The 14,079-nt window shown below is 42.3% G+C and overlaps 1 protein-coding gene across 4 annotated transcripts in view; it reads right to left on the bottom strand.

The window, feature by feature from the left end:
* Positions 1-13,187, bottom strand: part of rftn1b (raftlin, lipid raft linker 1b) — a 91,712-nt gene extending 78,525 nt beyond the window's left edge. For 2 of the 4 annotated variants that reach the window (XM_080767365.1, XM_080767368.1), the window contains exons 1-2: positions 12,604-13,187; positions 2,499-2,698 (exon numbers count right to left, since the gene is read on the bottom strand). In XM_080767365.1, coding sequence (XP_080623491.1) covers positions 2,499-2,646 — 148 coding nt within the window. In that variant the 5' untranslated portion in view covers positions 2,647-2,698; positions 12,604-13,187. Of the gene's footprint in view, positions 1-2,498; positions 2,699-12,593 lie in introns of all 4 variants that reach the window. The other 2 variants (XM_080767366.1, XM_080767367.1) reach the window with 2 other exon arrangements.
* Positions 13,188-14,079: the final 892 nt, after the last annotated feature.

Raw genomic sequence — 14,079 nt, 5'->3', positions numbered from 1 at the left:
TAATCTATTTATTTTAAAGATTAAAATAAATAAAATTAAAAATAAATATAAAACATAGCTAATTTCAGATATTTTCACAAATGTTCAAAAAAGCATATATCTGCAAGCTCACAATGGGAGAATTGGCTTTAGGAATACATTTAATTTAGTCTAATCTGTAGCTATGTTAATACAATCTAATTTATACAATTGGGTTGGTTGTATTTTGTCTCCCTGCTTTTGTATTGGGACAATTAGATTGTGTCAATTAGATTGTGTGCAAGCTATATTAGCTCAATGGTAAAAATGTCAGCACTTATGTAGGAAACCGGGTTCAAATTCAGGGTAAAAGAGTAATGTTAGTTTGGATCTCAGGGACCCTCCTTTGTACGGGTCAATTTGGTTACATTTGTAACCGTTACTGGCCACCTCAGGAACCAAATGGACCAATAAGGGACCAATGCCCATTTGGTTCTTTGGGTTTTACATGTGAAATATGATGGTGCACTAAGTAAGGAGATATACATAAGATAATATGATGGTACACTATAAGTAAGGAGATATACATAAGATAATATGATGGTACACTATAAGTAAGGAGATACATAAGATAATATGATGGTGCACTAAGTAAGGAGATATACAGAAGCTCACAACATTTAAATATGATGGTGCACTAAGTAAGGAGATATACAGAAGCTCACAACATTTAATCTAAGTAAGGAGATATACATAAGCTCACAACATTTCGCACTGCAACCACCATACTAAAGAGTACAGGATAAATCAATGGCTTTACACCCAGCACTCACTAAAAAAAACAAATTGCACAGAAACATATGCTCATAAATTCAGCAAACATTGCATTTGCAACATTCAACATTCCGCGATCAGATTTCTCAGGTCTCAGAAATAGCAACAGACTCAGCCGGGCATAATGAGATATAAATTTGCATGCAGGCCATGTATTGTATTATTGAAGGCTTTTATTATTAGCCCATGACAAGCGTACACAATTCCTTCCACATCAAAACTGTTGCTTGTTATTTTGTTGGGTGACTTGAGAGATTCACATGAGTATATATATATATATATATATATATATATATATATATATATATATATATATATATATATATATATATATGTAGGGCTTGTGATGGTGATGTGATTTTTGGTTAAAACGAAACGTTTTTTGTTAAAAAAGTTAAAACTCTATTCTAGTAGTAATCATTGCTATAGAGTGTTTGTTCCGCAATATGGATCTCCTCCGTCTCTCTTGCTCTTTAAACAGAAAATACATTTTTAGGTGGGTTTTAGGTGTACCCATTCATCACCTAAAATATTCCTTTCCAGTTCCACTTTTGTCTGCTCATTTCTTTGTATCATCACTTCCAAATGCACTTACTGTATGTTATCCTGTATCCTGTGTGGAACCTGAGTGATTGCATACAATTGGTATCCTGAATTGGTATTCTGAACAAACACTCTATTCTACATATCTAGTAGTATCAGAATATAGGCCTAGATCTTTTTAACACTTATTTTAACAAAACAATATACTGCCTTTAACTGTACACTGCAAACTCCTGTGTTAATTTGTGGACAGAGCTACCGAGGAACAGTAATACATAGACTGTTTCAAAATAGTGTTGTTTTGATTTAGCTGCAGGCAATACTAGATTGCATGTGTTTATTTTAATGTTATTACAATATCATTGTAATATTTTGTCGTTTTACACAGAGGACCACTTCTACAAGTGTAGATAATAATTTTAGTAATGCTTTTAAGTGCTATCCTCTGGAGTTCTTGTTTCATGCTGTGGTGAGATGTTTTTCAGAATTTAAATAAAGTCAATCACTCAATCACGCACATTTGAACCAAAGAAAACCACGTACCCTCATACCCTATACCTTTAAATGAACTCTTACCATCTTTAACCAAAGAAAACCACGTACCCTCATACCCTATACCTTTAAATGAACTATTACCATCTTTAACCAAAGAAAACCACGTACCCTCATACCCTATACCTTTAAATGAACTCTTAACCACGTACCCTCATACCCTATACCTTTAAATGAACTCTTAACCACGTACCCTCATACCCTATACCTTTAAATGAACTCTTAACCACGTACCCTCATACCCTATACCTTTAAATGAACTCTTAACCACGTACCCTCATACCCTATACCTTTAAATGAACTCTTAACCACGTACCCTCATACCCTATACCTTTAAATGAACTCTTAACCACGTACCCTCATACCCTATACCTTTTGAACTCTTACCATCTTTAACCAAAGAAAACCACGTACCCTCATACCCTATACCTTTAAATGAACTCTTAACCACGTACCCTCATACCCTATACCTTTAAATGAACTCTTAACCACGTACCCTCATACCCTATACCTTTAAATGAACTCTTAACCACGTACCCTCATACCCTATACCTTTAAATGAACTCTTAACCATGTACCCTCATACCCTATACCTTTAAATGAACTCTTACCATCTTTCCCGATCAGGAAGTCCAGGTAGCGGTAGGTGTAGGCCACGCCCACCTTGGTCTCCACCTGCGGCCTCTTCAGGGTGGAGTAGATCTTTCCTGGACTGTTCTCGTCGCCGGTGGGTTTCAGCTTACGCAGGCCACAGCCCATGGCTCCACTGTGTGTGTGTGTGTGTATGTGTGTGTCTGGATGTGCACGGATCCTGCCAAGATAGAAGGGAGAGAGAGGGTCACTCATGTTCAGTGGTGGAAAGTAACTAAGTACATTTACTTGTACTTTAAGGACCACTCCACCACTTTTCAACCTATCTTCATATAATTGATCCTAATGATCATGATAAAATACCACCATTTCTTCCTCTATACTCATGTGTCTCATAGGAGGGCTGTGGGCAGTTCAGAAACCTGTCCACCAGTGACATCATCGATGGGGAATCCAAGCTAATAGAATCTGCAGGCTTTCTATTCCTGAAAAGTTGCAATGCAAAAATGGAAGCCATCGTTCTCACGATAATATTTTCTTTTTAAATATTGTTTAGAAAACTGCCTGATGATGATATGAAGATAGGTTGAAAAGTGGTAAGTGGTCCTTTAACTATCATTTTGAGGTATTTGTACTTTACTTGAGTATTTTCAATTTTCAATTCTTTTACTTCTACTCCAATGCATCTCAGATCAAGGCAAATATTGTACTTTTACTCCACTACATTTATTCAAAAACTTTACTAGTTACTTTGTAGATTATTATGATTATTAGGCCAATTAAAAAAACATGCAATACCCACTTCAGCCCTATTTCGGTCATTTGAAAATAGCCTATCCACAAGCTCACAATACGTTGCGCTATTTTTTGAAAGAAAATATTTGAAAACTTAAAATGGGATATTCTGCATAATGAGTACTTTCTACTTTTGGTACTTAAAATACATTTTGATACCAATACTTTTGACATTTTACTCAAGTACATTTTGAATACCAGACCTGTAACAGAGCGCTTCTACATTGCAGTATTGATACTTTTACTTAAGTAAATAAAGCATGCAATTTTCCACCACTGCAAAACGGGAGCTAAGTTCCAAAGCATATTGCCTCATTTGCACTATTTCGTATATGACAGTGCCCTGTGCCAAAAACAGCTAGACAACATGTCGTGAGACTCGTGATGCGACACTTAGTGAGCTTGTGCATCAGCAATTTTTCGGCACAGGGGACCGTCACACGACTATATAATTCAGGCTTAAAGGAGGTTTGAGACAGAGATTAATCTATCCTTTACTCTGTCACACACACAGGCACGCACACACACATGCACTCAAGCACAGGTGCATATACACAAACGCACACACACATTACACACATGTCCATAATCCCTGGGGGACTTCAGAAGGAAAACCAATAAGGAACAGCATGCTGGATAAGCACCTCCAAATAAATAAATAAAAACCATTAAATGAGCTTGATTCTTCATGGGTTCCCGAGCCCTCGTTCCCAGGGGAACGAAATTAACAGAGACAACGATGGCGGAGTGGCGGCTGAAGGAGTAGGGGGGGTTGTGTGTGTGTGTGTGTGTGTGTGTGTGTGTGTGTGTGTGTGTGTGTGTGTCTCTAAAGAGCAGGCACATCCAGAGAAGGGCTTCACCCCAATGGCTTGTGACGGTGCTGCTGCCATTCTCCATCGGCTGAGACTGGGCGCAGGTGATATCCCATTGTGCACCTCTGATTAAACTGGAGGATGGATGGACGAATGGATGGATGGCCCTCCACCTCTCTGCATCCCATGCCACCCCACCCCCCCAACTGATGAGGAACCCTCTCTATTATGTTGGCTTCTAATTACAGAAATGTTCCGGGGGCTTCGGCGGCACAACTACACATTAGAGGGGGCCGTCGTCGCGGAGACGGCAGGACAGGAAGACAGGGGGGGTTGCGAAAGCGAGAGAGGAAACGAGGGAATGCGGTGCTCGGTTAATGAGGTGAGCGGGAAGAATGGAAAAGGTGAGAATCAATCAAGGGAAAAAAATAGGAAATGGGGTGACCACCAGTCCGTTTAGGAGGGGGGGGGGATGGGTAATGCATGGCAAGCAGAGTCTGAAGAGAAGAGAGAGACCCATAGCAATTAGACTGTTGTTGAATGGGAAAAGGGCTGATGAACAGAAGAGTAGCAGGAAGGCGCGAGGGAGGAGGAAGAGGGGAGAGAGGGGAGACAAAGTGAGAGGTATAGCGCGGGAGATTCATTACCGTTGTCACAGGCTTTGTCCCCGACGACACTTACATGAATATCTTTGTTGGGCATTATGAATCGCAATGTGCATCGCAATCACATCCTCGCGGGCTCCATCATAGCGCCCTGTAATGGGCTGAGAGTTGATGAACGTGCAATTCATCAACTCCAATTATACCGGGTCCCAGGCGCAAACGGACAGGGAGGGTCCCTGACGCTGATGGCTGTTCAATTTCAAACACGGTGAAATAGCATGGATTGGCATTCCTGTACATATACACGCCTAGAAAACCCCAAAACCATACATATTACACTGAAATCCTCCCCATAGACTGTGACGGAGGGGCGCTGTCTCTACCGACACCTTGAGACACCACCGAGCTTGCTAAATCTGGATCAGGCCTGAGTGACTTAGTTGAAGAGCCTTCACTTCTCAGCATTGCAATGGGGTAAGTGACGTCTTCGTTTGGGTTCCAAGAACACCCATTTCAAAGGAACACATGTAAACTCTAGGGAGGAAGTCAAATTCTCTGAAAGCGTTGCAGTAACCGTTTCAACTCAGGACCATATACTGTACTGTGATGCAGTTTCAACACCAGACATCTCAAATGTGTTCTGCCAGGAGTGCCATCAAAGGAAAAAGGAGGAAAAACGGCATTTCTTCAAATCGTGGATTTCCACTTTTGCCTGCAGTCAGTTTTAAATAGGTTTTATCCCCCCACCCCGCACGCACACACGCACACACACACACACACACCGTGGAGCAGAGATAAAGAGAGGCTCTGTCATGTACTCTACGTATACAAGAGAAGGGGGACGAGGACGAGGTAGTCAGAACAAAAGGGGTGAGGGGGTGGAGAGAAAACAAAGCAGATGAAAAAATAAATGGCGCCTCTGGTATTTGCATAGGCCGCTGGTGAAGGTGAGTATTTTTAGAGCAAAGCTGACAGCGGAAGTGTGAGATGTTTATGATTTTTGGAGTAACTGTTTTTTCCACATCCTACTTCCCGCTCCGAGGTGTGAAGCTCTGGGCGGTTGTGGCCCTCACAGGCCCTGCCTCAGCCCTCGTTTTCTCCACCAGTTTGTTTTGGGGTTTTTTTTGGGGGGGGGGGGGGATTGACAGGCGAGGGACTAAGGGCCACTGAACAGACCGCACCTCGACAGCTTCAGAAAAACAGGAAAAAGACCATTGATTTCCCTTTGCTGAATTAGCAACGATCCTCTTGTTGTTTTGTTCTGCCTTTTGTCTCGCGTTAATGGCATTTTGAGGTTTTTATTCGATAACTCGCAAATCGTAATCCCGCTGATGTTCTGAGGCTGTGTTGTGACCTGGCTTTGGCTCCTCCGACTTAAACACCCCACAGCACTTTCTATTGTGTTGGATGTCAAAAGGAAAGGAGGGGTTCTGATTTCCATTGGTTTGATGGAAAGCAAATATATTTTCATGAGATGTTAATCCATTGACTCTTTATCTATCTGTCACTTTCTAAAGTATCTGTCTGTCCATCCGTCCGTCTGTCAGGCTGTCTCTACGCCTCTTTGTCTATGAGATTGTCTTATAAATTATGTTTAGCAAATCAGCAATGCTGCTAAGATCTCTTCAAATATCACAGCTTAGGAATCTTCAAAGTGGATTGGTGGTTATTGAAGGGAAACTAATTAGGACACAATGTTGTTCCTTTGCATGAAGTCTGACTCTAATCTCAGTCTTTGTCTTCAAGAGCTCTCTCTCTCTCTCTCTCTCTCTCTCTCTCTCTCTCTCTCTCTCTCTCTCTCTAAGTTCTCTCATTACTGTATGTCTTCCTCCCTCCCCATCTGTCTTTCTCTCTCCCTGTCTTGCACTCTCCAGGACAAATTAGAGTTTGGTGGTTTAGATGTTGTCGTTCATAGCTTATTGTGAAGTGAGAGAGGGCTCTTCAACCCATCAAGGCAGGGCCATTATGTTCCCTACTCTGACTTCCTCCTTCATTCCTTCCTTCCTTCCTTTCCGCCATGACACTTCACCTGGGTGGGACATGGAGGACAGAAGAAAGGGACCCAAGGGGCACAGGGAGATGAGTGAATGAGGTTGACAGGATATACAGTGGTGTAACCATCGATGACACACAAGATCTGTTTTGTTTTGGGTACTTTTATACAATTTGCCTGAAATTACAAATATAGATTCTGTATTCTGTATGGGGTGTGCGTTATTTTCAGATAACTATACAACTTTGATGGATGATCACTGTTGAATATGCATAGGCCTACAGAGACATTTTTGTACTGTATTAAAAATTTAAATTACCCGTAAAAATGTAAATAGACTATGCATTATTATGGCTTTGTCTACTTGCTGGAGTTGTAGTAACAGCACAGTCACAGCTCAGTCTTTTCTATAACCGTACAGCTCATTGCTGATTGTGCCTTGACATCTCGTGTTGCACTGAGATCAAAGGTCTGGCAAAAGCTTGGACATGGTTCTGTTTATTTACTGGCTTTGAATATTGAAGGACAGGACATAACAACAACAGACATGCATGCTGACATTGGAGAAGAGATGAGAGAGTTGATGTAAATGCAGGCGTGAACATTGGTAAACAATGGTGTGCTATTGAACTCCTGTGGCATCTCAAGGAGCTGGCTGACGCAATGGCCTCGTCCAATCCTGTGTCTGTAGACTGTCTCAAGGCCTCTTGTGCAGTCCCTATTCACATTTCACGCACGCAAGCACACACACACACACACACACACACACACACACACACACACACACACACACACACACACACACACACACACACACACACACACACACACACACACACACACACACACACACACACACACACACACACACACACACACACACACACACACACACACACACACACACACACACACAGTCCAGGATGATATTGCCATGGGAACCAGGCCCTCTATGACTATTCCTCTCTCAGGAATATAATTGGTACCAATCTCTCTCTTTCTTATTTATTTCATTCCCCCCCCCCCCTCTCTCTCTCTCTCATCAACATGTCTCTCCCTCTCCTTTTATCTCTCGTCTCCCTCTAACTGTCCACCTTCATTTGTTCAGCTCTAACCAACTAACCAGCTAGCTTGATATCCTATGTATGTCCATGCTGATTGGACCACTGTTCTGAAGTGAACATCAAAATACCGACTTGACCCAGCATGCATAACCATTAAAATGGAGGCTTTCAGAACAAATAAAAAGACAGAATACACTGCATATGTGGTTCAATGAAAAGGGGAGGCAGAAAAACAAACGCTCAACCCTGCTGTGTTCTGTAAAGCATCTCAGACGATGGAAGAGATTTGTGATTTCGAGTTCACGATGTGACTGTGCTTTCTGTGAACTTGCTCCAGGCAGGTCATTTTTTATTAAAGCTCTTCTTAGCTTCTCAGACACACTATCGACGTATCCATGTTGAACATTAGCCAATCAATAGTGCTGTAATTTTCTTGACCACCCATTACAACGGCAGTCAATTTGCCTTCCAGAAATATCCAGGGGGATGTTGTGGTCCATGGTTAAGCAACTACATAACTGGTGAAAGATTGGATCCTGTGTTTGCTCTCCTACCAGCGGGATTCGCTGTAGGTAAACGTGTCTCAGGTCTGGGGCTCCACCGAAGGCTTGAATAAAAGCTTCAAAAGCGCTGCCATCGTCACAGGAGAGCACGGTGGATAATCTCTGCCCAAAGATCTTGTAACTGAGCATTTCAGAGGACAAATATATGAGGCTGACATCCCAGCTTCCAGCCAAGGTGGCAGGCCTGTCTGCTGAACTGACTTGCCGGAATTGGACGGAATGATGTCCAAAATGTTATTATTTTTTTAAACAAAGACAAAAAATATTAAATATAGCTGCAAGCAGCAATAAGACGGGGTCAAGCAATGCCGGTAAGATAAATCACACCCTGTGTGAATTGAGCAGTGTAGGCTGCTCAACAACACCGCTGTATCAGGGAGAAGAACAAAACAGACAAATACAATAAGAGACCAAAGTCCGTCCTGGCTTGGCCCCTTAATAATATATATTATTCAATATCTCTAAAGGCTCCAAGTACAAAAATGCTAGCCTTTACTATTTGTTAACCAATATCCTAAACTGCACATTTGGGGTTAAAGAAAGCCATAGCCTAGCTGCCATTAATGCCAATGCCATCAATCATCTACAGTCATTGTTTTTTATTTATTTATTTATATCCCATTTTGGATCTTAATTGTGTATCTTACACCATGTCGATTTGGAAGCTTGCATTGATTTGTCGTATGGAAAATCAAAAACAGAATGAAACGCAGTTACATTTGCACTTATTTTCCATTAAACGAGCACTATCATTTTGAATGTAAAATGTGCTCCACCTTTACCGATGTCTCTGGCCTCTGGGGGTGTGTGTGCTGCACATGCTGAGTATAGGAATACATTTCGGGGTTTAAATCAACCAAGCCTTGCCAGTTAGCTTAATCAAATTTAACACGGTACATAGGAGTCACTATGGAGGGATCAGGTAGCAAACATAAGTTAATTAAAAGGCATGTTTGCTAAAAGACTGCAAACAAAATCAGCACACACACAAGCTTGTGCGCACACTCACACACACAGAAACGCACGCACAGATAGGCACACACGCAGGCACGCAGGCACACACAGGTACACCCCCACACACACGTCACACACACACACACACACACACAATATCAATTGTGTGCCCACAGACTCCGACATTAATGTTCATGTCTATTGTCCACAGACCTGCAACAGGTGAGTCACACGATTATACAGTACACACGCACACACACACACACACACACACACACACACACACACACACAGCCAACAACTGACTTCTGAGAAGATCAGAAGTTGAATCCTGAAAAACATCAGACAGCAACTCATTGGCAAATCCACAAATGACTAATTATCCACTTTACCAACATGCCATGAAACAACAGGCATTTAAAAACTTTAAAAAAGGAAAGTGCAATATCCCCGCCCTAACCTTTATCCTATAAGCTGCGGAGGTCTCCTTGCTGTGCAATATTTATGTTACATTATGAACGCACTGTGATTTTATTTATGAGTGTGTATTTAGCATTGTATAGTATTTTAGCTATCAGTTCTTTTAACTGAGCAATTTTAGATTAGGCCTCTAGTAAGCCAGTGGAACAAAATGTTATCCAATTATATATTCATGTATTGTTGAATGACAATAAAGCTATCTATTAAACAATGGGTCAGGACTCAGGACCTATTTTTATCACCTTTTTTTTAACCACTTAAGACTTAAGTGGTTAAAAAAAGGGATAAAAATAGGTGAACCACTTAAGTCTTAAGTGGTTCATTCATAATGTATTTTGTAAGTTTGGGTCCCGGGGAGACACTAAATTCATCTTTTGCATCTCGAGTTTGGGAAACACTGACTAAAACTCATAATGAATAACATACTATAACGATTTCCACATTTCCACTATACCGCATAATGGTTGCAGCTAGTGTACGTATGTAGCCTAGTTATTATGAATCCTAATTTACACTAGTTCTGTCTGTCTGTCTGTCTGTGCATGCGTTCCAATGAGCCTGTTGCACACAGCTACTGTACTTGCTGCCCTGTGCAGTGTCTATACAGTATGTGCATACTGTACATTATATAAATGCGTTTGTGCGTCACGTGTACATGTACGCTTAAACGCATCCATGCACACGTGCACATGCATGTGTATGCATATGTGCACACAGTCCGCTCACGTCACACACACACACACACACACACACACACACACAGTACATGTGAGTCTACTTGTGCGTGAGTGTGTGAGCTCGTGACCCGACAACACAGAAGGGTTAACGCAGCCTGGCGCTCACAACTCACCAGCTGGAACTGATTAACGGCAGTTCACTCAGATAGGGTTCCTCTCACACACACACACACACACACACACGCACACCTCTGTCTTTTTCTCATTCCCCCTGCCTATGGGCTTTCCCTCTCTCTTATTGGCCCGCTCCTCATCCTGTCTGACATCTCACTGGGCTGCACAGCTATCCATTATTTTCTTAGCGACTACTCTATCCATTACTGTTCCCCATCAACTGAATGATCTTGAAGCATGTTTTTTTTAAACATATATAATTTATATATCAACGAAATGTTAACGAAAATGTTCAAATAGATTTTTTAAATAATAGACCAAATAAAATGAGTCTGATAAACCACTTAAGAACTATTTTATAACTGTGTTGTGCCAAAACAGCGAACTATAATCACAGCCAGCCTCTCCACCTTCTGCCTCTATCCTTAAACTCAGTGGTATTCAACCCTTTTCATATCAGGCCCAATATTTATTTGGCATTTGAGCCGCAGACCACCATTTGATGAGATCTAGCCCCTAAGACCCAAAATGTTGAATATTGTGTTGTCATTGTTGGATAAGATGTCCACAATTACATGCTGTATTAATGTTGGTATACCTCAGGAGACATAACACAGGCAAACGTTGTTCTTCTACATTCTCTAATTGTGTAGACTTATTGTAAATTAACTGATGCAGAACTTTTGAGAGTGTAAAATTAAACCAAGTGGACCCATAAGGGTCCATTTGGTTTCATTTCATGCTCTCAAGAGTAAAAAATCTAAGGATCCATTTGTTTACCAACTCTCCAACATTTAGCTGGAGACCACCTGGAACCCCCTCAAGGACGACTGGTGGTCCCTGGACCACTGGTTGAAAACCCCTGCTTTAACTTGTTGATCGTCCTCTCAAACAGGCTTACATCAACGTGCCTGTTTCAAGAACAGTGAAATACTCCGTGTTCATTTAACACTGAGTGGACAAATGACAAATGATCCGGAAGGGTCCATCCGGTTACATTTGCACTCTCTCAGTGTAAAAAAAAAAAAGAACACTGAGGATTTTATGCTGTGCACATATAGAAGCATGCATGCATGGAGACATGAAGACACAAGACGCACGCACGCGCACGCACGCACGCACGCACACACACACACACACACACACAAACACACACACAAACACACACACACACACACACACACACACACACACACACACACACACACACACACACACACACACACATCTTTTCTGCACAAACATATGTTCACGCACACACAAACGCACGCACGCAGACACACTCCCCGCCGTCTCACTCTGCAGCAGGGGGAGACCGTGGTATATAGTATGCTGAGCACATCTTGAAATGCTGTCAGGGTTCACTGATTGGAGCCAGGTAGACATTTTTGGCATTCTGGTTCCAGTCAGTACCATCCATCACACATGTGACTTCAAAACAGCCAGATGTACACATTTTACTAACACCTTACACTCTTACTGTAAGTTCAACTCTGACAGTGTGAAAGAATTAACTATTTTCTGTTTATCTGAGTATCATATAGCGTGTGATTGTGCATGTATTGACACAAATGCATACTGTGTACAGTACATGTGTGTGTATATGAATCTGTAGGGTGTCGGTGTGCTGTCGAATGTACATAAAACATAACAAACTTGTGGCTTGTGGCATCTATTAATGAATCAACACAGTGGGATGTTCGGATGTCTCAGTTGTTGTAGTGTGCTGAACAAGTTTACAGAGACTACTGTCAGTGAGCAGGCTCATGGATTCATTTTTGTTTTCACTGTAAGACATGTTTGTTGATCTTAAAACATCACACAGGCATGTGTCCCATGCCACGAGCCCGAGCAGTCGCACATACAGTAGTCACATATGAACCCACAATGCCACAAATGGACACACACACACACACACACACACACACACACACACACACACACACACACACACACACACACACACACACACACACACACACACACACGGAAAGCTACTGTAACTCACCTGTTTCAGAATCAAAGAGAGACTTGGGAAGTTCACTGGAGAGATGAGAAGGCAGCAGCGAGTGGACCAGCACTTGGAGGAGACAAACACATTCTACTGATAGGAGACCAGCACAGAAAGACAGTCCCAGCTAGGCACAAGTCCTCTCCCTGACAGTTGACCCGGGATGGAGTCCTCTGAGAGAACACGCTCCTCTGGCAGACAGCGGAGGAACAGGATTGCCTGCTCACAGGATCAGCAGCCCCAGCGCTTTTCTTCGTTCCCTCTTTGCCAGCAGCAGGCTCACCACCTAACGGAGCACAGGCAGTAAGCACACTTGTATGCACACTTGTATGCAAGTGTGTTTAGGTCATGCTCAAAGTATGCCTCTACCGATGTTGTGCAAGCTCAGGGAAACCACATCCTGTCACATATCTACCTCCTCTCGCAGCCTCTCTCTCACGCTCTCTCTCTCTTCCTCTCTCTCTCTCTCTCTCTTCCTCTCTCTCCCACTGCCTTTCCTTTTGCTGTTTTGCTTTTGCTCTGTCTCTCTGTCTTTCTTCCTGTCTGTTTTACTCCCCTGTGATTGTCTGAAGCAACTGAATGCTCTGACCCAGCCTCTGTTCAGCGCAGCCCCACCAACTCTCTCTCTCTCTCTCTCTCCAGCAGCCGCACCAGTTCCAGTCGACTGACTGAAGAATCCATCTGAGGAGAGGGCTTGGGGGAAACAGAGAGGGAGAGAGAGGAAAAGGGAGGGGTGTGGGAGAAACAAGGAAGGGGGTGGGTGGGGGGACGGGGAAATACCAGAGTTGGAGAGTGAGAGGGAGAGAGGCAGAGGTGGGCAGGGAGAAGAAGAAGGGTGGGTGTTGTTTGGGGAATGAAAGCCTAAAGAAAGATGGGCGTACAGACAGAAGGACACACAAATCAATAGTTTGTTTGAGAAATGAAGAGACAGAGGGAAGATAAGTAGAAAATGATATAGTGTGGTGCCACATAGTCAATGGGCGGACATTCTTCCTGCAACACATTCTAGTATATGATGTGTTTGTTGTGGGAAAGTACATGGTTGAAGTACTTAGGCAGGCTGATTGATCGATTGTATATACATATTTAACAGTTTGAAAAAAGCATACAGCGCTAGAGTTATACAATAATGCTAAAAGGATAACACAAAAAGCCCTGAGGGCTTGGTTTCCATTGTGGTCTATGTATTCAATTCATCAACATAAAATATCTCATAAAAATCATAAAAATCACATTTGTGTGATTTGCCATTTTACCATTGACTTGGATGCCACATGACGTCACGGGGGTACATACATAGTTACATACACACAAAGCCACGTGTTGGAGCCGCTGAAAACGACATACAATACTAAAACTGTGAAAGGAGTATTATGGTTGTTTTGGTGAATAAAGACAGTGTGAGTAGTTGTACTTTGTGTAGGGACTATGCATATTTAATACATTCTGGTCGGGACCCCCTATAGATTGCAT

Source organism: Protomyctophum bolini (assembly GCF_963924005.1).
Source record: "Protomyctophum bolini genome assembly, chromosome: 7".
NCBI classification, from domain to species: Eukaryota; Metazoa; Chordata; class Actinopteri; order Myctophiformes; family Myctophidae; genus Protomyctophum; species Protomyctophum bolini.
This window is presented reverse-complemented; position numbering and strand designations above follow the sequence as displayed.